This window comes from Giraffa tippelskirchi, chromosome 6 (assembly GCF_054371585.1).
Source record: "Giraffa tippelskirchi isolate mGirTip1 chromosome 6, T2T-mGirTip1v1.2.pri, whole genome shotgun sequence".
Lineage (NCBI taxonomy): Eukaryota > Metazoa > Chordata > Mammalia > Artiodactyla > Giraffidae > Giraffa > Giraffa tippelskirchi.
The window spans coordinates 97,343,509-97,367,768 of record NC_137280.1 but is presented as its reverse complement, the minus strand read 5'-3'; the positions used below and the strand labels follow the sequence as shown (position 1 = coordinate 97,367,768).

At 56.0% G+C, this 24,260-nt stretch overlaps 2 protein-coding genes and 2 long non-coding RNA genes across 7 annotated transcripts; 2 read left to right on the top strand and 2 right to left on the bottom strand.

Moving 5' to 3' along the window:
- Window positions 1-1,258: 1,258 nt before the first annotated feature.
- Window positions 1,259-2,477, bottom strand: TIMM13 (translocase of inner mitochondrial membrane 13). The gene is made up of 3 exons (XM_081499948.1): window positions 2,304-2,477; window positions 2,143-2,211; window positions 1,259-1,972 (listed from the first exon to the last, which is right to left on the bottom strand). Exons 1-3 carry the CDS (start codon window positions 2,421-2,423, stop codon window positions 1,874-1,876), a joined length of 288 nt encoding a protein of 95 aa, XP_081356074.1. The 5' UTR covers window positions 2,424-2,477; the 3' UTR covers window positions 1,259-1,873.
- Window positions 2,478-2,904: 427 nt separating this feature from the next.
- On the bottom strand, window positions 2,905-23,383 carry LMNB2 (lamin B2). Of its 4 annotated transcripts, none has more exons than XR_014056604.1 (13): window positions 23,073-23,383; window positions 14,391-14,527; window positions 10,332-10,488; window positions 10,057-10,182; window positions 8,312-8,482; window positions 8,097-8,222; window positions 7,749-7,969; window positions 7,348-7,633; window positions 7,148-7,255; window positions 6,539-6,658; window positions 6,260-6,373; window positions 5,527-5,650; window positions 2,905-3,191 (listed from the first exon to the last, which is right to left on the bottom strand). XR_014056604.1 is itself a non-coding variant. In XM_081499946.1 (12 exons), the coding sequence occupies exons 1-12, from the start codon at window positions 23,343-23,345 to the stop codon at window positions 5,609-5,611; spliced, it is 1,881 nt and encodes a 626-aa protein (XP_081356072.1). In that variant the 5' UTR covers window positions 23,346-23,383; the 3' UTR covers window positions 2,905-5,608. The 4 variants fall into 4 exon arrangements, 2 of the variants coding, with proteins under 2 accessions (XP_081356072.1, XP_081356073.1); XR_014056605.1 differs by having other exon boundaries at window positions 22,855-23,079; XM_081499946.1 differs by having other exon boundaries at window positions 2,905-5,650.
- On the top strand, window positions 7,771-9,016 carry LOC145510014 (uncharacterized). The gene is made up of 2 exons (XR_014056607.1): window positions 7,771-8,050; window positions 8,703-9,016. It is a non-coding gene; the product is annotated as an uncharacterized LOC145510014 (long non-coding RNA).
- LOC145510013 (uncharacterized) lies at window positions 9,644-10,815 on the top strand. The gene is made up of 3 exons (XR_014056606.1): window positions 9,644-9,840; window positions 10,099-10,231; window positions 10,374-10,815. It is a non-coding gene; the product is annotated as an uncharacterized LOC145510013 (long non-coding RNA).
- Window positions 23,384-24,260: the final 877 nt, after the last annotated feature.

Genomic DNA, 24,260 nt, shown 5'->3' with positions numbered 1-24,260 from the left:
AGGGCATGACTCCATGGGCCACTATACCAAAGCGACATCACCTACACCTGCGAAAGAAGTTATTGAGCCACCCACTCAATACCAGTGGACCTGCCACAGACTTTAAGTTACCCCCTTTTTTTTAACCATACCTCGAAGCTTGTGGCACCTTCGTTCCCCAATCAGGGACTGAACCCCGGTCTCTGGTCTCCTGCAGTGAAAGCGCTGAGTCCCAATCACTGGACTGCCAGCGAAGTCCCCAGCTCACCCTTACTTAGACAAATCCCAATTTGTGCACAATGCATGCCAGGCCGGCTAAGTTCTCACAACCCAGATATAACCATTCATGACATCACCCAGCCCCAAGATCGAAAGGCAACAGGACTCACTGTGGCAGAAGGAGGGATCAGTCATCAGTCTCTGATTAGCAGCCCCCCAGAGTCTCACGCAGGCCCTAGAGGAGTTGTCTAAAAACATGGCGGATGCCTTACAAGGACTCCGTTCTTCTCTGGACTCAGTAGCAAATATTCTCAATGACAGGCTACCCACTGATTATCTCCTACCTGAGGAAGGGGAAGTCTGCTCAGTTAAGACTTGCTACATGGGTGTCAATAATTCTGGTCAGATCAAGGTAAACACAGAACACAGGTATGAGCAAGCTCAGTGGTTACACAAATATAACACACTCGGTCCCAATCCAAGCTCCATTTGCAATACGGTCAAACAGAGGCCTCCTTGGCTTAGCCTGGCTTCTTCCATTTCTCTACCCACTAACTGCTATCACCTGCCTGCTCATCTCTGGGCGGGCCTCCTTAATTGCCTCCTCAACTTCCATTAGTGAATAGCTTGAAGTCATCAAACTTCAGGATGATTTGAATGCAAGGATGCAAGCACATGGGACTGCAGCCTGGTGACCACCACACATATTTTAGGCTCAATAGGGAACAGCTGTGCCCCCCTCAACCAGGGAACAACCACACCTGTGTTCAGCAAAAACCAGCCTCAGCTTCAGAAGTCAGACCATCTGTCCTCCAGCGCCCCTCAAGAATGAGGAGCAGTAACAAAAAAAGGGGAGGCTTTGTCACCAAGGATAAGCCAGGAATTTGCTCAAAACCTGCCAACCACACCCTCTCCCCATGTTTAGCAAGTGTAAACATAAACCTTTAAGTTCAAGGGTCCAGAGATTAAAAAAGAAGCGCCCCCAACCCCACAAAGAAAAAAACAAGTGGAACCAGCTGAGACCAAGATGGCAGCAATCCAAACTCCAACAGACCCTGCATCTCATTACATGTTGATTTTACTGTATGAACGTATTAAACAACACACCTCCCAGCAGCCAGTACCATACATTAAAAGACCAAAACAGGATAAAGAGGGGGTGGTCCCCCACTCCCTCAAAAAAGCCGTGCCCCTTCCCAGGTAAACTCATGAACATGGCTCCCCATCACTGATCTCATTCCTCCCTTTAAAACTAAATCCCTCTCGCCAGAGGGTTGTGAAGTTCACCCCTGAACTAGTTCAAGCTTCTCCATTCTCTGACCGCTGAATAAAAGCTTGTGATGTGTCAACCAGCACCCTCCACCCAGGCAGACACCATAAGCCTGGCTGAGGCCCCACCACGGTCCATACGACTTAATCCGTTAACAGGCGCACAAAGGGAGATGGCACCGGGGCCAGGGCCGCCCCCACCAAGACTCAAGCTACACTGGCTAGCAGGTGGGCGGCTAGGCGGTAAGGACGGGCAGAGTCCCAACGGTCCCAGCACCAATGTCGTCCTCATAAACTTCTGGTAGGCAGTACGCACATGCAGGACCCCGCCTCACAAACAGCGTTTATGGAAATGGGTCCGGGGGTAGGGCAAGGGTGGAAGAGTTGGTCTGCTGGCGCGTCGCGGTCACATGTTGGCTCGTTCCCGCTGCAGCCGCGAGTTGTAGGCACGTGACACGGTGTTCCAGGCGTCCATGTAGCGGTCCATGCACATGGCGATGCACTTCTGGGGAAGGAATGGGCGAGCCGCTTTGGTCTGGTCCGCGGCTGGTGCCCCCGCCCCGGCAGCGGACTGCGCACGCGCAGCATACTCTCCAGGCCGCCTTATTAAGTCAGCGCACGCGCGGAGGCCACCCCATCGGGTCAAGCCCGCGACACCGCCACCCCTGGTTTTACCTGCTCCGAATTGTCCAGGGAACCCCCCGGCTTCCCGATACACTTCCGGAAACACTTGTCCGTCATCCTCTGTGGGGACACGCGAGCCCTCAGTTGCGACACCGGCCCCGGCGGATCCCGCAGCCCTCAGCCCACCACCCCGCCCCCGGCCAGCCCCGGACCTGTAGCAGCTCCTGCGCGTTGGCCACGGCGATCTGCACTTTCACCTGCTCCATAATGAGCCCTGGGTCTAGCTTCCCGCCGCCGGAGCCCCCGAAATCCGAGCCGAAGCCGCCCTCCATGGCTCCGCAAAGTCAACCGGACCGCCGCCGCGTGCGCCGACCCACACCCACGCCGGAAGTCCGCTGCCCCAGGGCCCCACGGGAAATGGAGTTCCGGTGGGTGGGAGCAGGGCCCGGACTACGACTCCCATAAAGCCGCGCGAAACCTCCCGCGCACGCGCAGAGAGGAACGGACTGAAGTCGGTTTCCAGTGTCGAACTCCGGGTCTAGAGGCCCGCACCTTCGTGCTTAGGCTCCGCCCCCGAAGGTCCCGCAGCGCGTGCACACTGGATGGGCGCGTCTACCCTGCGCTTTGCAGGCCCGGTAGCGCCAGGCCGTGTTAGGGGACCAAGAGCGCTGCGGGGTGTCGGTGATCAGATGGGGGAATGCAGAAAACTAGCGGTCCGCGCGGTCAGATGGGGGTCCTAAGACACCCGCTTAACTAGTGGCTTGGGCTCCTACTACAGCAGCCTAGCATGGGAGTAGTAACTCACGGGCAGAATTTAAAACCAAAATGTTTTATTGGATGTTGTACAAAAAAGTTTCCAGTCTTAAAACGTATATTACAAATCATTGGAAGAAACAAAAGACCACACGTTTGGCATGCATCTTAAAAATCACCATCCGAAATGTGTGTAGACAGCCGGTTGCTGAAACTGAGTCCCCTGGCGTGTAGTGCTGATGATCCCTCTGGGGCTCGGAATTAAGACCTTTCCAATAGCGTTAACGTCCTTGACGAACGGCAGTCCCCGCTCAGATGTGCTGATATAAATAGAACTGCTGGGTAGACTGTGGTAAAAACGAGCCCAGGTCAGAGCCTGGCTGTGATGCAAACTGAGCGCCCAGACCATGGGGAAAAAGGTGTCCGTGTCTCCCCGGCACTGGGTCCCTTCCGAGGGCTGGGCCAAGTAGTTGTTTCTCTAGAAGGGTGCTTCTCACATGACATGGGCTCAGAAAAAAAGAATCGCTTCTGCATCATTTCAAGTGGCTTAAAGTTAAGCATGTTTAAGGACAAGTGCAAATTCTGTTTTTCAGGCCAAGGCTGATATTGTAACATTGGACTTTGTCCTGTGTTTCCAACTACTTGATTACCAAAGACTGTCACCAACCTCCAGCCACAACTGACCACCGGTCCAGTGCACCCTCCCCTCACCAGTCAAGGGCATCCCAGCCTGCCAGGGCCACTTCCAGGCTCCACTCAAGACCTCAGCCAGGCAACCACTGGGCGGGGGACGAGACCCAAGAACTGGCTGAATCAAGAAGTCATCTCATGAGCCTGGGGGTTCTGCAAGCACTGCGCAAACCCTGGGGCTGTTTTTTAGGCCCTCTGGGCCTGCAGGGAGGGTGGGGCCCTCTCCTTTCCTTCCTGAAGTCCTCAAGCCCAGCCTGCAAAACTGCTTCACACCCGGAATTCCAGGACACAGCTTTGATCCCCAGAGATTTCCAAAATACCCTGAAGGCTGTGGCCGAGACCAGTGCAGTTTCCACTCGCCCCAGGACCACCCAGACCCTCATGGTCCACTCAGCTCCTGTTATGCCAGGGGAAGGGAGCAGCCTGCACCTGGAAGCACTCCTGGCAGGGGGGTGGGGGGTGAGGGAGGGTGGTACAGAGAAGGTGCTGTCAGGACAGGAAGCTTCTCATGGGCTGCACCATTTTTCTGGTGAGGCCACCTCCCTCCACAGGGCAAGCACAGCCCTCAGGCCAAGGACTCTGGTGGCCAAGGAGAAATGCCCAGACTTATAGCCTTGGCCTGCAGGGAGAGTCTAGACTTGGCAGCAGTTTGGTTTTGCCGGTGGCTGACACTTTTCTGTCCTGGGGCTTGGGCCCTCCTCACCATGAGCAGTTCCCAGGGAAAGGAGGTGGACGGGCTGCTCCAACCTTGGGTAGATCCCGAGGGGCGGGCACTCAGCCTACCAGGAAGCACGGTGCCTTCAGGGGCCAGCCCACCTCCATGGCTCAGTATTGCGTCTTTAAGACTTGAGCTGCGCTTTCTGAAGAGTCAGCCAGGGGCGCAAAGCCCACAGGGACAGAGCCCCCTGATGCCACCCCCCCAGTGGGGGGGGGGGACTGTCCCAGTGACCCTTGAATGAGCCCCTGAGGTGGGAGCCTGGCAACCTGTGTACTGACCAATGTAAAAAAATAAATATCCATTAAAAAAATAACTTCTGTGTATCTACGTGGCGCGGGTCAAAGGTGAACTGATGCAGGGAGGGGGGTCTCTGGGTGATCAGCAGCTGGGCTGTGGCATGGAGCATCCCACAGAGGTCCGCTGGCACGGGCAGGTCTGTCTAAGAAACACCATTTCAGCAGGAAGCTACAGGGGAAGCTAGCGTATCGGTGTGCACGCAAGAACACAGGAGTGGGCATGCTCTGTGCGCAAGGCACAGAGTTGGAGGTCAGGGAGTCCCACGGCTCGCCCTCCTCACCCTCTGCCGATGGGAGGGCGGAAAGCGGTGGTTGCACATGGACGTCATGTCCAAGGTTGTCACACTCATCCCCTTGACACTGACCTGGGGATAAGTCTCAGAGAAGAATTGCCCCCAGGTCCCAAGCTTCCTTCTTGCCTGTCCCACAGGGTGAGGAAGTTGACTGCAGAAAGGTCCAGAAATGTGAGGCTCTGGCAGCCAGAGAGGGAGCCAAGAGGCCCACTCCACACACCCGACTCCCAAGGGCCGAGCAGAAACCGCCCAAAGCCCAGGTCTGACTGTACAAGCTGCTTCCAGCCCTCCTTCCGGTGCTCAGTTGGCTGAGCCACTGAAACTCTGCAGGGGTGCCCCTGCTCTCCACTAGGTCAGAAGCTGGATTCTGAATTTGGTTTTTTTGAAAGCTTAAATGAAATAAACAACTATGGGATCCTTATGCAGTTCCGCTTTGTCCACCCCAGGCCTCCTCTCCTGCCCCGACTCCAGGCTGCAGCAGAGACCCACGCAGCTGACGGGCCTCCTCCCACCCCTGCTGGAATCCCCAAAGTCCACTAGCCACTAGGCTCCTGGGTTGGTGGATAGGGCACCAAGACAGTCTGGTCAGTGGTGAAGGGTCCCAGGAAACCCGCTGACAGGAAAGATCAGTAGAGACCCACCCCCATGCTCTGGCAGTTTGCTTAAAAATTCTCTAGAAATGTACCAAGGATTAAAGAAGCCAATGATATAAAAATAGTTTTCAGTGGCTCTGGGTAAAGAAAGACATGTGATGAGGCGTGTTCGGTTCACATGACGCGGCAGCCTCGAGAGGTGGTCCTCGGGTCCCCCTGGAAGGAAGGATGGTGCAGTGAGGTGAGCCCAGGGTGGAAGGCACATGCCAACCAGGCCAGGCAGGTAGCTGGTGGCCCCCTGCCCTCCCACCAGGAGGGGCTGGACCAGGCTGGGGCCTAAGCCACCAGGGAAGCTCAGCTTCCAACAAGATGACCCCAGCCTCCGTGACTCCTGTTCCAGAACCTTCCATGTCTCCCTCACTCCTGTTCTGAGCCACAGGACTCGTTACAATGGTCTTAGACCAGAAGAGTCTTGCAGTCATGTCTCGTTCAGTGTGGTTCCTCGGCCCCCCATCCTCCCCACAAAACCATTATGAAGTCACCAGCGTACTAGTCTGCAGGAATCACAGTAACAGCGGGTTGGCTGAGAAGCCCTGGGGCTGTACCAGGGTCACTTTGAGATACAATCAGCTTTGCAACCCCATTCCTGGTGTCCCCAGACGGGTACCAAAGGTCCACATGACAGGCAGGCCCAGGAGGCAGGGAAACTGACCCCAAAGCCTGTCTGCTGTGAGCTCTGTGGCCTGGGTGATGCCCAGGGCAGCTGCATGAACAGGGCCTGGGATGTGTACGTGTGTGTGCATGCGCGTGCCTGGGAGCCTCTACCTGCTGGTGGAAAAGATCCTCCTCTCCAAACTCAGCTGCCTCATCCTCGCCCTCCTCCCCATTCTCGGTCTCCCGCACCACCGAAGACTGCTTCACGGTTCTCATGGCCACTTCCTGTACGAGATGAGAGCTGAAGACAAACCCCTCCCCACCCCAGGAGCCCAGCCTGCAGGGGAGGCAGTCAGGATGCCCAGGCCCAGGCTGTACTCATGTGCCTGGCGGCCAAGGCTCCATCCACCCAGGAGGGGCCCCAAGATCCAGGCAGCGGGAGGCACTCACCTCCCCATCAGCGTTGACCAGGGTGGTCCGGAAGCTCTCACCAGTGCCCCAGCTATTCTGGTTTTTCCACACGAGTGTGGACGGGGGGCTGTGAGCCACCCCCGCTCCAGCTGCCCATACCTGGGGACACAGGAAGGCCTCCCCATTAAAGTGGGCTCCAGTCTTAGTGGTCACCAGCCAGCCATTCATCACAGGTCCCTTCTAGGCCTCTTAGATCCTGCCCAGGGATGTTAATCACCCCAGTATGGAAGAAGAGACTGAGGTTCATGGTGGCCAAGGGCTTTCATCTCAGCAAATGGGCCAGGCTGGGATCAGGTGCCCTAGAGTCCGTGCCCATGACTGTTAACATAGCTGGCACTTTGCCTGTCAGCCCAGACAGACAGCCTAGACCCAGTCCCACCCATACCAGGGGCCCCCGGCACCTCACTCAGGCCTCCCAAGGGCCTCAGGGAGGCTCCAATGAAGAAATGCGGACACACAGGCAATCCGTGACCGCAGGCGGCTGTTCTGAGCAGCCGGGATCCACCGTGTGGTGGCCCTGGCCCCCTGCCCCATTCCAGCCACACCTCACAACCTGCCGCTCCCTCCTGCCCCTCCGCAGCCACCTACCGTGACAGTCTGGCCGGCCCGCAGCACATACTTGGGGGTGAACTTGTAGGAAATCTCCTCCCCTTCCAAGACCTGCCTCTTGATTCTCCAGTTGCCCAGAGACTGATCCTGAGGAAGGGCGCTGGCGTTGGCACAGGACTCTGGGCAACCCCGGGGGGCCTCCCCTGAGCGGGTGGTGCGGCGCGGGGGCGGGGCCTCACCTTGTCAGAACTGTTCTTCAGTTGCACGAACCTGCCCTCCAGGTCTATCTCCTCGATGCTGACGCTGCCTGAGGCCGAGGCCTGCTGCGCCAGGTGGAAGCTGCCGCTGCTGCTGGTGCTGCTGCTGGAGCCGAGGCCACTGGAGCCTGTGCCCGGCGGCTCCTCCACCTCCAGCCGCTTCCGCTTGCTGCGGCCCGAGCGCCCGGCTGTGGACATGCTGCTGCTGCTGCTCGTTGTGGCCCGGGAGATGGTGATCCGGGACGACGGGCTGGGGGACAGCTTCAGCCTAGGGGCGGGGGGGCGGGGTTACCAGGGGCTGAGGTGCGGGGGTGGGGTGTTGGAGGGGGAGGGACAGAGCACTCGCCCCACCCCTCTCCTCGCCCCGCCCCTGCCACGCCCACCTCTCCTCCTCGCCCTCCAGCAGCTTGCGGTAGGCACTGATCTCCATGTCCAGGGCTAGCTTGACGTCCAGCAGCTCCTGGTACTCGGCCAGCTGCTGCTGCATCATGTCCCGCATCTCCATCATCTCTCGCTCTTTGGCATCCACCATCTTCCGGAACTTGTCCCGCTCCCCAGCCACGGCCTCCTCTAGTTCACGGATCCGGTCCTCGGCTGCGCTCGCCTACAGCAGGGTCCACGCGCGTCACGGTGGGGAAAGTCCACCCAGCTGCAGGCCTCTGGGGCCGTGGGAGGGGACGAGACGGTACGGGGCCCGAGGAGGGGTCGGGGCGGGGGTTCTGGCGAGTCACCTGCTTCTGGAGGCCGGAGAGCTGGTAGCTGAGGGATTCGACCCGCATGCGGGCCTCCTTCAGCTCCTCCCGGGCGGCACTGGCAGCCTTGTCGTTCTGGTCAGAGCTCAGCTTGGCGTTGTCCAGCTGCGGGGACAAGGGCAGGCGTGAGGGCCAGCACAGAGGGCGGGGGTGGACGGCCCAATGCCCACCAGGAGACATGCTCGCGTGCGCACCTTGGCTTGGTAGGTCTGCTCCAGCTCCAGCCGGTACAGCCGCACTTGCTCGTCGTGCTGGGCGCGCAGTTCCTCCAGCGCCTGGGCCATCTTGAAGTCATACTCCTGCTGCCGGCTGCTGTCCACCTCCACCAGGCGGCGCTCGTGCCGCCGCCGCGTCTCACGCACTTCCTGGGGACAAAGCCACGCGCTCACTGCCTGCCTTGGCCCTGTTACAGGCGTCCCTGACCCTCCCCCCGGAGCGAGGGCACCCAACTCTGCCACTGGTGACCCTCTGGGGTAGGCCCGGGCCACCTGTTCACACCCACACCATGATTCACAACCACCCAAGAACCATGACCCAGAGCCCCCAGCTGACGGCCGATTAACACACCTATGCCTTCACACACAGGAGCATCACTCGGCCCTGAAAAGGAGAGAAGCCCTGACACTCACTACCACACGGACGGACCCTGAGAACAGGATGCTCAGTGAGAGAAGCAGACACAGAAGGACACACAGGGTGTGATTCCATTGATGGGAAACGTCCAGAGAAGGCTGATCCACAGAATGAGTGGGTTCCCGATTGGCAGGAGCTGGGGGAGGGGGTGGGGGGTGACTGCTGATGGGGGTGGGCTTCTATTGCGGTGATGGAATGTTCTGGAACTAAACAGTGATGGTTGAACGATCCTGTACTAAATTTCATTAAATTGTATGTTTTAAAAATAGTTTTGTTACACAGGAAAACTGGAAGAATGCTAATGGAAACACCTACAGAATTTCTTTTGGGGGTGATGTTCTAGAATTAAGAGGGGATGGCTGCACAGCTCTGGGAATGGACTAAGATCCAGTCTACATGGTAAACTTTGAAAGCTTTCGGTAGGACTATTTCAATAAAGCTGTGGCCCATCACAGGGGCCTGGGGTCTAGGATACAACAGCAGTGGGTCATGGCAGTGACCAGCTGGCCCTGGCCACGCGCACCAGGAGCTGCCCAGGCAGTGGTGGGGTGAAGGGCTGGTGGTGAAGCCCCACTTGACAAAACTCCCTGCACAGACGTCAGTCACGTGTCTGGCCCCCGTCGGTGAAGACAACAGGAACGTGTCCACAGGAAGCCACCGTGTTCACAAACAGCCAAGGAGCACAGTGGACCCTCAGCCCGCACCCCACCCCGGCCCATCTCAGGGGTCCTCCCGCCCCCTCGGTCTCCTCACAGGATCCTGGGCAGCTCTGGCTGCAGCAGGGCCCGGCAGGAGCAGGAGGCCGCTCCACAGTCGCATGGGCATCTTACCCGCCCGCATGCCACAGTGAGCCCAGCAGTGGCTGCCTTCGGGTTCCATCTGGCTGTGACAGCACAATGGGCCAGGACCATGTAGGAGGCCATCAGAGCCAGGGCTCTAGTCAGTCCTGCCAAACCAGGGAGCCAAGGCCCAGAGGCAAGGAGGCCAGGGAGGGTCTACAGGAATCTGAATGATTACCCCTGAAAAGCATGCCCATGTGCTGATCCCCAGAGTCTGCCAATGTAGCCTTCCTGGACAAAGGTCTTTGCAGGTGTGATTAAGATACAGGGCTCAAGACTATCCTAGACTATCTGGGTGGCCCCAAACCCAAGGACAAGTGTCACTATAAGAGACACAAATGCACAGAGAGAGAAGACAGCAGTGTGATGATGGAGGCAGGGATCAGGAGATGAGACCCCAAGGGAGGGAGAGGCGGGAAGTGGGGCAACACCCTGGCTCCTGCAGGGGGGTAGGGGGGACGACCCACCTCCTCAAAGACATCCTTGCGGAAGGCCAGCTCCTCCTGCAGGCTCTGGCAGCGGTTCTCCAGGTCCACGCGCATCAGCGTCTCCTTCTCCAGCTGCTTCTTAGCCACCGAATGCCCATCCTCCGCCTGGAAACGTGGGACAAGCAGCTGGTGACGCTGTCTGCTGCCGCGTGAGGTCCTTGGGGATCCCCTGAGCCCCCGAACTCCCCCGGGGAGTGGACTGGGCAGGGGTAGGGGTGAAGGGGGACCCCACAGCCTGCGCCGCCTGCAGCTACCTTAGCCAGCTGGGCCCGCAGCTCCGCCACATCGTTCTCCAGGGTGCGCTTGTCGCTGAGTGCGGCCGCTAGCTCGGCCTCGCTCCGGTGGAACACGGACTCCAGGTCCCTGACGCGCCCCTGGGCCACCGTGAGCTCGCCCTCCCTCTTCTTGGCGCTGAAAGTCAGGAGCAGAAGTTAGTAGGCAGCACTGACCCCAAGGCCAAGTTCATGGCTGCCTCGGGGCCCGGACCCTCACCTACCCATGCTCTCAGTACCAGAGCCTCATCTGTCAGCACCAAAGGGGCCCTGTCTTCAAACCTGCTCTGCCTCATGGGAACCCCGCCAGCCACTCAAAATAACCCTCAAGATGTGGGTTTTCATGTCCTTTTCTCTGACCTTTGGGCACAGGAGGAGGGACCATTTACAGGACAACTGATTTTTTTTTTAATGTATAATTTATTAAAGTAACAAATTAAAACCCAGGCCTTTGAAACGTTGATCTCATTTGTAAAGTTATGCTATTTCAGGCAGGTTCACTGAACTTCTAATAGAGATCTCCAATGTGAAACATCTAAGGTGCCAAAGAGACTTTCTAAAAACACAACTCTCTCTTTTGTTTTTTGGCCACACTGTGCAGCATGTGGCATCTTAGTTCCCTGACCAGGGAGCGAACCTAGGTTCCTGGCACTGGAAGCTCGGAGTTAAGCCACTGGACCACCAGGGAAGTACCAACACACAACTCTTAACAGCGTGAACATTTCTGAATGGTGCTCTCAACCTCCTTGGGGTTGAAAGCTACCCACTTCCCCAACCAAGGAACTGAAGCTGCACCCTGCCCAGCACCAGTGGGGACAGCAAAGGGGGGTCGGATCAGCATCACCCTTCCTGAGTCCTGATAACCACAGACGTCCCCAGACATCGCCCAGTGTCCTCCAGGGGCAGGACCACTCTGGGTGACAATGACCAGGGACACCACAACAGTTTGAGTGAGGTGTGTGGGGGAGGGATAAAGCCCAGTGACTTCAGTCACCAGGTTGGTCCCGTCCTCACAGCAGTCCTTGGGACACGACCTCCAGGCAGATGTGGCACCCATGGCCTCCATGAGTGTCTGGGGTCTCGCAGTCCACATTCCTGAGCCACACAGTCCTTCCACTCAAGGGAGGAGGGTGGGCTGCAAACCCCATATCCCTAGAGGGTTTGGGGAAACTGGACTCATCTGTCTGATAGACCACTACTGAGGGCCAGCTTCGTGGACATGCCATCCTCCCACTAGAGAAACGTCTGTGGACTCCCCATCATCAGGGGGCACTTTCTCGTGGGTGCAGAGCAGTGAGACCCGCTGCCCTCAGGTGAAGGGGGAGGAGACAGGAGGAACACACGCAGGGCGGGAGCTACTGGGCACAGCCCTTGAGAAGCTGGGGCCCGGGGCCTGAACCAGGCTGTGGTTCCCAGGGCATTGGGGAAAGCAGAGAGTACACAGGCCTAGGGTGAGGTGGGCGGGCAGGTCGAGATCAGCTGTACGGCCAGGGTGACAGGAGCAGAGGCATCAAGAAATGTGGAAAACCTCTCAACACCGTCACCTTGTACCACGGAGCTGAAGAAGGACACGGAATGGTCTGGGAAGCAGGGGTGCTGGGAACCCTCCGTGGCTTAAGTCTCTGCTGCTAGACAGCTTCAGGGTACGAAGTTCCTCCCCTGGAACCCTAATTCCTGGAGGATTAGGCAGGAGAGCCCAGCCTGTCAGGTCCTCCACTGGAGTTTCCATCATCACAGGGTTTTCGCAGTACTCTTGGTTGAAAAAGAAAAGCACGGGCTGTCACCTCACAGCAGGTGCACCTTGTTCAGGGTCACGGGCCACCCACACTGTCTGCAAGGGCTCTGAGCCCAAGAGCAGGAAATGAGGCCAGTAGGCAAATCGCCTGCAGACCCAAGTACTCGAGACCGGGGAAGCCTTCTCTCGAGAGCAGGGGCCAAGGTAAGTCACTGGCCCAGGTGCCCGATGGCGGGGCAGGGCTGTCACTGAAGCCGTCGTAGGAGCCTGTGACACAGCCCAGGCACTGGGGAGGCATTGCGACACACGTGACATCAATGCCAGGCTCGAGCTAGACAAAGCGTTCTGTTATCTAAGGGTGTCCACCTTGAGTGTAAATTAAGAAAGGCGGAAAAGTAACGCCCCAGATCGGCCTCAGAGGTTCTGTCTGGGCGGAGGCTCACGGAGCCTTTCATTTTTTCTCTCTTTAAAAATTTTACTTATGTATTTTGGCTGTGCTGGGTCTTCACTGCCGTGCAGGCTTTTCTCTAGTTGTGGCAAATGGGGGCTACTTTCTAGTTGTGGTGTGCGGGCTTCTCATTGCAGTGGCTTCTCTTATTGCAGAGCACAGGCTCTAGGGCACACGGGCTTCAGCAGTTGCGACTTGCAGGCTCTAGAGCACAGGCTCGGTAGTTGTGGTGCACGGGCTTAGCTGCTTTCAGGTATGTGCGATCTTCCCAGACCAGAGATTGAAACTGTGTCCCCTGCATTGGCAGGTGGATTCTTTTCCACTGAGCCACCAGGGAAGCCCTCATTTTTCTCCTTAAGTTAACTGCGTTATCTGCTTTCTCCCCAGGGAGCATCTATGACTCTGATAAGTAGAAACGTGACTTCTCAGCCCACCCAAGGAGTCACATGCAGGTTCAGAGTGTCTGGAAGATTCCAGAACCTGTGTGGATGTGACAGAGAGAGGCTGGGGGAAATTCCAGAATTCTCCAGCATTCATTCTCTTACTCTTCTCCAAAAAGCATGGCACTTTTTAATTCAAAGTCATAACAAACGGATGGGGTACCCTGTCCACCTGGCCTCTTGAAAAGCACACAGACTGCCTCTACTGCCGTGTCAGACACCAGGGGACTGTGCCGTGCGGGTCTGTCTCTGGGCACAGAGCTGTGTCCCATGTGGGAACCACAAACACACCGCTAAGTGACAGCAGGCAGTCTGAGGAGGTGACACACGGTGGTTCCAACCGTAGGACATTCTGGAAAAGGCAGAGCTGTGGAGATACGAAGGACCGCCAGCCTCCAGGCGCTAGGGGGAGGATGAGCTGGGGGTGTGGGGAGGTGCACGGATTTTCAGGGCAGTGACCATGCCCTGTGACGCTACGCTGGTGCACATGTGTCAGTGCACACGTGTCCACACCCAGAGAATGCAGGACACCAAGGGTGAATCCCCTGTGAGGTAGCGACTCAGCTGATAAAAATCTCTTCATATTGGCTCGTCAGCTGTAACAATGTAGCACACCCGTTACTGGGAGATGCTCCCAATGTGGGACCCTGGAGGGGGGTCTGGGGCACCCTGTGTTTTCCGCTCATTCTCCTGCAAAACTAAAACTGCCCCTCCCCCCAAAAGTAAAAAAGTCTAATTAAAAAAAAAAATTCAACAAACATGAAGGTGGCCCCCAGTTCCTGCTGGGACTGTGAACGTGGCCTCCAGAGCCCAGGGCCAGGCCTTCGTGCTGGTTCCGCTGAGCTGGGGGAACCCTGTCTGAGTCCCCAGACCTCGTGCTCTGCGTCCCCGTAGCTAGTATGGCATGCCGGGGTGGCCGCGAGCGAGGGTGGAGGGGTCCTGATCTAAACACTCGTTGAGTTCACGCCACTTCATTCCTTCTGCTACCGTCACCATCAGCGCTGTCTCATTCTCTAGACTTGTGACACTTTTATTGGGGAGCAGCCACGCGATGGTGCTTTGGGATCGGGGAGAGAAGGTCACCCACCACTCTCCAGCTTCCCAGGGCGGGCATAAGGCAGGAAAGGGGGCCAAGGCTGGCTCTGTGGCCTAGAGCACCTCTTGGCTGGGGAAGGGTTGGGGGTGTGGTGGTACCAGCTACCAGGGGATTCAGTCCCAGGGGAGCTGCTGAGGTTTCACCTCTGGGGGCCAATTCTTTGGAGGGGATAATGGTGCTGGACAGGGCAGCCAGAGGGCCATGTCCCAAGAACCCACACGGCCCACTCCCAGGAGGGCTGCGCAAGTTGGGGCCCTACCACCACAGAGGGTGACAATCCCTGCCTCCTGCCCCTTGCACCGTCACACCGCCACAGCCCCACCTCTTGGTGGCCTCCTCCAGGTCGGCCCTCAGCTTGCCCATTTCAATCTGCAGGCAGGCACGGTCCCGGGCTGTCTCGTCCAGCACCCGGCGGGCGTCAGCCAGCTCCGCCTCGTACAATGTCTTGATGCCGCTCACCTGTGGGGACAGCCGAGCAGAAGTAAAGCCCTCTTCCCCACCAACACGGTGCCACTCACCCACATGGGCCCCACCAGCTGGGCACCCCCCGCAGCTGCCCAGGTCACCAGCCCCTATCAGGTCACATCTGTCAGCTGGACAAACACTCAGGTCTCCCTGGCCCCACCCCAAGGGGCCCAGAGCTGTGAGCATATTTAAAAGGATAGGGAGATGCCACCTGCCCCCATAAGGATGGCCATCCCAGAGACCACAGCAAGTGTCAGGAGGGTGGGGAGAAGCTGGAACCCCCATGTGTGGCGTGGGGGGTTGGTGCCGCCACCATGGGAGACAGGCTGGCGGTTCCTCAGATGGACAAACAGAGCAACCACCGACCCAGCAATGCCACCCCCAGGCATCTACCTGGGAGAAGTAACACACATGTACACAAAACCCATGCACACACGTTCAGAGCCACGTCACTGCTAATGGCCCCAAAGGGGAGACACCCTAAGGGCCCATCAGCAGGTGACGGATGAACACAGTGTGGTCCCTCCACACCTGGCGCACCCCTCAGCCCTGAAAAGTGATGAAGCCCAGACACTCACTACCACGTGGACGGGCCCTGAGAACACGATGAGAGAGAAGCAGACACAGGAGGACACACGGGGTGTGATTCCACTGATGCGAAATGTGCAGAACAGGCAGATCCAGACACAGAGAGTGGGTTCCTGGTTGTCAGGGGCTTGGGGAGGAGTATGGGGGGAGGAGAAAGCTATGGGGTCGAGGTTTCCTTTTTTTTTTTTAAGTGCAATTCTTGTTAGAGATACAGTTATCTTGAGATATAGATGAACTTGGGCAAACTCCAGGAGATGGTGAGGGACAGAGAGGCCTGGCGTGCTGAAGTCCATGGGGTCAACATGACTTAGCAACTGAACATCAACAACATAACTGATGTACAACACCATATGAATTACAGGTGTACAACATAGTAATTTGCAATTTGTAAAGGTTATTCTCCATTTATACCTATTATAAAAGACTAAGTATACCCCCTGTATTGTAAGTATATCCTTGTAGTTTATATACTTTATACATAGTGGTTTGTTCCTCTTAATCCCCTACCACTATCTTGCCCATCCCCAGGAAGGAGCTTCCTTTAGGGGGATGGAATGTTCTGGAATTAGATAGAAGTGATGGCTACCCAGTTGTAAATATATTAAACACCACCGAATGTAAGAGTTTAATTGGGTGAACCGCATGAGATGGGAATTCTGCCTCTATGAGGCGGTTACAGGGGTTTCCCTGGTGGCTCAATGGTAAAGAACCTGCCTGCCGAAGAAGGAGACCCGGGTTCGATCCCTGGGTCAAGAATATCCCCTGGAGAAGGGAATGGCAACCCACCCCAGTATCCTTGCCTGGGAAATCCCATGGACACAGGAGCCTGGCAGGCTCAGTCCACAGGTTGCAGAGTCAGACACGACTGAGCAACTAACAAAAAAAGCGGTTAAAACCCTTCCTGGGACTGACAAAAGGCCGACAGAGGGTGACGAGGCAGCTGGCTTTGCAAGCGGCCAAATCCTTCAAGCTAAGCTTCGACAGTATGTGAACCAAGAAATTCCAGATGTATAACCTGGATTTAGAAAAGGCAGAGGAACCAGAGATCAAATTGCCAACATCCACTGGATCACAGAAAAAACTAGAGAATTCCAGAAAAACATCTGTTTCATTGACTACGCTAAAGCCTTTTACTGTGTAGATCACAACAAACTGTGGAAAATTCTTAAAAGAGATAGAAGTGGAAAATTCTTAAAGAGATGGGAATACCACAACACCTTACCTGCCTCCTGCAAAACTTGTATGCAGGTCAAGAAGCAACAGTTAGAACTGGACATGGAACAACAGACTGGTTCAAAATTGGGAAAGGAGTACGTCAAGGCTGTATATTGTCATCCTGCTTATTTAACTTACATGCAGAGTACATCATGCAAAATGCCAGGCTGGATGAAGCCCAAGCTGGAATCAAGATTGCCAGGAGAAATAGCAATAACCTCAGATATGCAGATGACACCACCCTTATGACAGAAAGCAAAGAGGAATTAGACTCTTGATGAAAGTCAAAGAGAAGAGTGAAAAAGCTGGCTTAAAACTCAACATTCAGAAAATGAAGATCATGGCATCCAGTCCCATCACTTCATGGAAAATAGATGGGGAAACAATGTAAACAGTGAGAGACTTTATTTTCTTGGGCTCCAAAATCACTGTGGACCGTGACTGCAGCTATGAAATTAAAAGATTCTTGCTCCTTAGAAGAAAAGCAGTGACAAACCGAGACAGCATATTAAAAAGCAGAGATATTACTTTGCCTACAAAGGTCCGTCTAGTCCAAGCTATAGTTTTTCCCGTAGTTGTGTACGGATGTGAGAATTGGACAATAAAAAAGGCTGAGTGTCTTTGAACTGTGGTGCTGGAGAAGACCCTTGAGAGTCCCTTGGACTGCAAGGAGATCAAACTAGTCAATCCTAAAGGACACCAACCCTGAATATTCATTGGAAGGACTGATGCCGAAGCTGAAACTCCCAGTACTTTGGCCGCCTAATGTGCAAAGACCCTAATGCTGGGAAAGATTGAAGGCAGGACGAGAAGGGGACAACAGAGGATGAGATGGCTGGATGGCATCACCTACTCAATGGACATGAGTTTAAGCAAGCTCCAGGAGATAGTGAAGGACAGGGAAGCCTAGCATGCTGCAGTGCATGGGGCTGCAAAGAGTCCGACATGACTGAGCAACTGAACAACAACCACCTCCCACAAAGATGTAAGACAGCAGTGAGTGTCTGTGCCCGGGCTCAGAGGGCAGCTCAGAGCTGGGGAGGGACTCTCCCTTCCACAGGAAAAGGCCCAGGGGAGCTGCCAGGGACCTGCCACTTGGTAGAGGGATCCTGGTCTGCCTGAGACCTGGGAATTCTCAGATGTGGGGTTTTTAGGGTTAAAACCAGAGTGTCCCGGGCAGATCAGGACCAACCTGTAAGAGTTGGATTTGACAGTGGTTCTGAGACCCCCACCCTCTCCAGCCCTCCCACCTCAGTCCAGCTCTCCTAGTCATTTCATCCCACAGGCATGGGCTCTTAGTGCCATTTCACAGATGGGGAAACTGAGGCACGGGACAGCACACCACCCTCTCCTAACCTGTCAGGGTACAGGCCAGAGAGGTCTGCTGGGGACAGTTCTGAGAGAGAGACACACGTGGGGATCAAGATGAAACAAGCTTCTCCCTCCTGTGCTCTGTTCACCCCACCCCTATCTCCACCTTCTGGAATAAACCCACCATCACCAAGAGTGGCCAACCTCACTGTCTAAGGGTAGCTGGGCACCCGGGTTCATAGGAGTATCTCTGCCCTGTCTCCCACCATCTCATCTTTCAGAACTTTCCTGACCCCAAAGGAGGGCCTGGCACTCAGGCTGCAGTCTCAGACAAGATCTCTGGCCCCACAGACTGGCTCCTACTGGGCTTTCCTCCCCAGATTCCCCTTTTGGCAGGAGGAGCACTGATGGGCAAGATGGCAGGAAACCAAGGCGAGATCAGATGGGAAGCTATCCCTCCCTGGGAGCCCAGGGTGAAGGGAATCCAGCACGTACACCTGACGCTTATCTGACGGTGACTTCAGAGTTAATTTTGATATTTAAAATATCTTGTTAAGATGCCACTCATGGGGACTTCCCTGGTGGTCCAGTGGTTAAGACTGTGCTTCCAATGCAAGGGGAATAGGTTCAACCCCTGGTCAGGGAACTAAGATCCCATGTGCCGTGAGGTGAGGCCAAAACAAACAAAAAACAAAAAGGAAAGAAAACAACAATGTACAGCCTTTATTTAAAATACTTTATTGCTAAAAAACACCAACCGTCAACTGAGCCTCAGTGACTTGTAATCCTTTTGCAATAGAGACACCAAAGGTCACTGATCACCCTGACAAATAATACAAATGAGAAAGTCGGAAATATCTCAAGAACTATCAAAATGTGACACAGAGACCCAAAGAGAGCAAATACTACTGGAAAAAAATACCACCAACAGCTTTTTTTTTTTTTTGGCTGCACAGCTTGTGGGATCCTAGTTCCTTGAGCAGGGACTGAACCAACATGCCTGCAGAGAAGCACAGAGTCTTCACCACTGGACTGCCAGGGAAGTCCTGCACCAACAGACTTGCCAGAGGTAGCGTTGCCACAGACCTTTGATTTATTAAAAAACTGTGTCTTAGTCAGGTGATCCTCTATAGCCAGGTCTGCAAACTCAGGCCCACAGCACAAAACCCCAGCCACCCGCCTGCAGGACTAGAATGGCTTTTATATTTTTAAATGGCTGAGGACAAAAGAACAAAAAAACATTTCATGATACAGGTACCCATATGAAATGCACACTTCAGTGTGTACAAATAAAGCTTTATCGGCACACACCCAGGCCTGCCCCTCCATGTACTGTCCCCGGCAGCTCCCCCGCCAGCCGTGAGGCCTGAGCTGAGTGCTCACACTTGAGACTGTCCACCCAGAACTGAAACCCCAGCCCTTTCCCAAAAACCTCTACCAAACCTGGAACCTGATCTACGGCACCAGGACGATGGAGAAAACTCTGTAGAGGAGGACACGAGGTCACAAAGGCTCTTTCAGAGCAGGGAACAGGTGTTCCTGGCAGGCCTGTGCCTCCATGTGCTGTGACACTTGGGGTGTCCTGTGGGAACCCCGGGCATAGCTTTGGCTTTTGTTCTGTCTTCAATGGCCGGCGCTGCACAAGTGCAGAGATTGAGGAATCCCAACAGATGTGTTAGCATGTGTGGCCATGAGGGGAGCAGAGTTCGCATAACCCGAGGTAGCCTTTTCCTAGGGTCCCAGACTTGCCCTATGCGGCCCTGCCTGTGTCCCCGGGGACAAAACTGCCCCGGAGTTGATAACCATCGCCAAACTCCACAAACCTTGACCCTCCGAAAACCCTCCAACTCCCAGAGCCCAGCTCCTGCTCCCTGGGTCCACCTGGGGAGCACCCGCCCCCTGGTCCCCACAGCAACAGGACACCTGGGCAGGAAGGGAAAAAATGTGAAGCCTAGGGGAACGCAACACCTGGTTGGGGGCTCCCTGGAGAACCCCCTTTACTCCCTGGTCCACTCGAGCCGTCCCACCCCCCACCCCCAGCACCCAAGACTCTTCCCATACATAAATCTAGCCAGCCCTCAGCCTCCCAGAAACCCTTCAGGGATGCATGTGGCCATTCACCCTAGTACAGCTCACCAAGCCGAAACACCCATCATCTGACTTCCGATGGGAAAGGCAAGCGTCCACACACGACCAGCAAGGGTCTGCGAACAGGAACATGACTTTTATCTTAGGCACCTGAACCCTCTGCGTTGATTACAAGCCCACAGTACGCTCACATTTTAAATGGCATCACCACTGGGTTCCTTAAGTGGCTTCTTAGCTTTGACACTAATGGCATTTGGGGCTGGATAGTCCTCTGTGGGGAGATGTCCTGGGCTCTGGGGGGAGGAGTGTGTGGGGCAGCCTCCCAGGACCCACTGCCTCGATGCCAGGCATCCCCCAGTGTGACAACCACAGACGTCTCTAGCCTTCACCCAGTGTCCCCTGGGGGCAGATTCTCCCAGGAGAGAAGCTACCATCCAGGTTGGAGGCCTGACACACCACGCCCTCCCACAGCCCTTGGCCACTTACAGGTCAATCCCTCCACGCAGCGCACGTGACCAGCCCACCTTACTGCTGCAGCAGGTTACTGGCTCCCTCCACTGACCAGCTGAGGGGGCATCTGTCACCTCACCCCCAAGCTCCAGGAGATCAGGCTGGTGGGAACTCCCCACTCCTGCTGTGAACGAACACCTGTCATCTGGGTGGCTCCAGATCCCGAGCACAGCCCTGGGGTGGACCGTGTGGCGGGGCCCCTCCTGCTCCCACCCGGCAGTCCTATGTCCCAACCAGCACGGGCAGCCGAGAAGTAAACCATGCCAGTGCCCAGACACGTGGACAGCATCAAGTTCCCCAGGTCCGGCCCCTGCGCTCTCGGGCACAACACTCATCCAGTGGGGCCGGCACCCCATGTCCACTGCCCGCAGGTGGGAGGAGAGGCCAGGGTGAATGACCTGGCGCTAACCAGCCCAGCAGGCGGCCACTTCAGTCCCATCATACAGACGACAAAACCAAGGTTCTGTGGGGGGCGCTGAGTAACCCGCCCAAGGTCACAGATTAAAAGCAGGGTTTGGATCCCAAGCTTTAATCTAATCCCAGGTGACTTAACACAGCACCAACCACCACGTCTCCCACATCCCCAGACACTGGAGACACACTTTCAGGGCCCATCCTGATCCCGGGGACCCAGGCAGGGATAACAGAACCCACGGAGTGTTCCCTCAGGGCACCATCCTGTATTTTATTGCCTTTATTCTATAAAACAAACGTGAATTCATGGTGGCCCCACATACAAGCCCCAAAACTAGGGGCTTTATTTTTATTTATTATTATTTTCACTTTACAAAAGAGGCAGTGAGCTCAGAGAGATTAAGTGATCCACTCAAGGTTATACAGGCAGTAAGTGGCTCCCAGAAATGACCAACCCCCTAGCTCCCACTGTACCCCTCATGCTCTCCTCCCAGAGGTCGTCACTGCGCCCATTCTTTGGAGAGGAAAGCTGAGGCTCCAAGCACTAAGTGACAGCTTCAGGCCCTGACTCTCCCACCAGGCCCACAGGAAACCACATGATGGCCCCCTCCCCCTTATTCTGAGGATCTGCCCTTGGGTTGGGGGGGCCTGTGGGAGACAAGGAGCCCCCTAGGTTGTCAGCCAGTCGTGACACACCCCACCCAGGATCCCCAGACCCCTGCCCTCACACCCACTTGGGGGGCAGGGCTTATCCAGCCCCTTCCCCCTCAGCTGCACCAAATTTCCCCTGGTTCCCCAAGACCTCACACCTCCCCCTCCCCTCACACCCCTCAGGACAGGGCAGAAGCCACCAGACTCTCGTAGGCTCTTGCCCATTAGCCAAGGGGGTCCCAGGGCCCAAAGAAGGGCCTTCCGAACTTCCCACAGGACCAGGGAGACACTGGACTCCCCTGCTCTGACCCCTACCCCCCAGGTCCTAATAAAAGACTGAACTTACTGCCTGTGCTGTGCTGTGTTTAGTCACTTAGTCACGTCTGACTCTTTGTGATCCCATGGACTGAAGCACCCTAGGCTCCTCTGTCCACGGGGATTCTCCAGGCAATACTGGAGTGGGTTGCCATGCCCTCCTCCAGGGAATCTTCCCAAACCAGGAATCAAACCCAGGTCTCCCACACTGCAGGCAGATTCTTTATGCCCCAGGTCCTGGTAAAAGGCTGAACTTACTGCCTAATCCCACTCAATCCCCAAACTCCCCAGGATTCATTATGGGACTCCTGCAAAGTTCCAAGGAGAACTGAGACCACTGATCCTCCACTCCTCCTCAGAGACCTGAGAACCTCCCCCAAGTTTTCTTGTAAAACACCCAAACACATCCCTGAAGACTCTCCACAACTCCTTTGGGGGGGCACCCTGGCTCACACCCTATCACTCAGGGGCTCCCCAGATCTCCTCAGATCCCTTGGTAGGCAGGGCCTGCCCCATCTTCCCCCTACCCTCCAAGGTCCCCTGGGGGCCCTTCAAAGGATGGGGCCTGCCCAGGTTGCATCCCTCAATCAAGGCACCTCCCACCAACCCTTGGGGACACCTCAGAGGAGGGGTCTGCCCTAGTGGACCCCTCACTCAGGGCCCTCCAATCCTGAGTCCACTTCAGGGGACTGCTGCTGCTAAGTCAAGTCAGCCGTGTCCGACTCTGTGCAACCCCATAGACGGCAGCCCACCAGGCTCCTCCGTCCCTGAGATTCTCCAGGCAAGAATATTGGAGTGGGTTGTCATGCCTTCTCCGGCTTCAGGGGACTGGTTAGCCCCAAACTCAAGGGATACAGGAAACACCCTGGAGACCTCCAGTGGGTGGGAGGGACCTGCCCCAGGGTGCAACCTTCACTCAGGGTCCCCCAGCCCCCCTGGGGACCCATCAGAGCACACGACTCATCCTAGCCAGTACCCCTGTCTCAGGGGATTCCCAGATCGCCAGGGATCCCTCGGGGGCGGAGCTAGTGCCAGTCTCCACCTCTCGCACGGGATGGGGGTGGGGGGCAGAAACCCTTGGGGATCCCTCGTAGGCGCCCGCCCCAGCCCCCGCCACTCACTGAGGGCCCCTTGAACCTCCCCAGGGGCCCCTCAGGCATGCACCCCTCACTCGAGAGACCCTGAGAAGTTCCCGGACTCCTCGGTGGGCGGGGCAGGAACCAGTCTACCTTTCACACTGGAGAAGTCCCCGAAACCTCCGAGGACCCTCAGAGGCCGCGGCTCAGTCAAGAGTGTGACCCTCGCGCTGGGCCCCCGAAGCTCCCTGGGGACGCTTTGGTGGGCAGGTCCCGCCCCAGTCTCCCCCTGTCGCAGGAGCGTCCCCGAAACCCCCGGGGACCCTGAGAGGCCGGCCCGCCCCAGCGGGGGCCCCGGCGCCTGCGCTCACCTCGCGCGTGGTCACCTCCTCCCGCTCGGAGATCTTGAGCTGCAGCCGGTCGTTCTCCAGCTCCAGCGCGCGGACGCGGTCGATGTAGTGCGCCAAGCGGTCATTGAGCTCGCGCAGCTCCTCCTTCTCCTGCAGCCGCGACAGGCGCGTGGGGGACAGCGGCGTGGAGGGTCCGCCCGCGCGGCCGGGCTGCTGCGTGGCCATGGCGGCGGCGGCGGCGGTGGTTCGGGATCCGCGCTGCTCGGAACGGCGGCCGCGGCTCGGCGGGCTCATTCAATCCGCGCCGCCGACCAAGATGGCGCCCGTCGCCCGCCGCCGCCGTCGCGACGGGGCAGCCTGGGTCTTGTAGTGCGGCTGGCGCCGCGCGCGGCACGCCGGGAGCTGTAGTCTCCTGCTCAGTTTCCCGCGCTGTCCCGGAGCCAAAAAACTGGACCCCAAATCCCAGCTTGACCGCTGTGTGACCCCGGGTTTCTTTCCGGGCCTCCGTTTCCCCACTTGCATAACCTACCTACCTCATCGGAGCTTCATTAAAATTACAGGTGGAGTGGTGAAGAAACTTCAGAAATATGTTCGGTGATCTCCCCAATATGTGGAATAAAAAACAAACAAAAAACCCAACACATCAGAAATACTCCAGGCTGCAACTAAGACCTGATTCAGCCAAATAAATAAATATCAATATACATATATATTTCCCAGGCTTATAGAGATATTGCCAAGTTGTCCTCTGAAGAAGTTTGCCAATTTACATTTCTGCAACAATGTATGTCTTTTTTCCTGCATCTCTGTCAACCCTGCATCATCTTTTTAATTGTTTCATTTATTTTAATTTCGTTTTAGGTCTATAAGCAAAGTTTTGAAGTTTTTTGTGTGCATTTGATTTTTTTTTGGGGGGGTGGTTTTTAAAGTGTACTTAGTTACAAAGTCTTGTTAGTTTCAGGTGTACAGCCCAAGCACATACACACAGAGAACAGATTGGTGGCTGGGGTTTGGGGATGTGAAGTGGGTGAAGGAAGTAGAAAATTACACATTTCCAGTTACAAAATAAATGTCATGGGGCTGTAATGGATAGCATGGTGACTACAGTTAATACTATATTGCATATTTGAAATTTGCTGAAACAGTAGATCTTAAAAATTCTCATCGCAAGAAAAAATTCTGTAACTATTAATAGGTAAGGTGATGGAT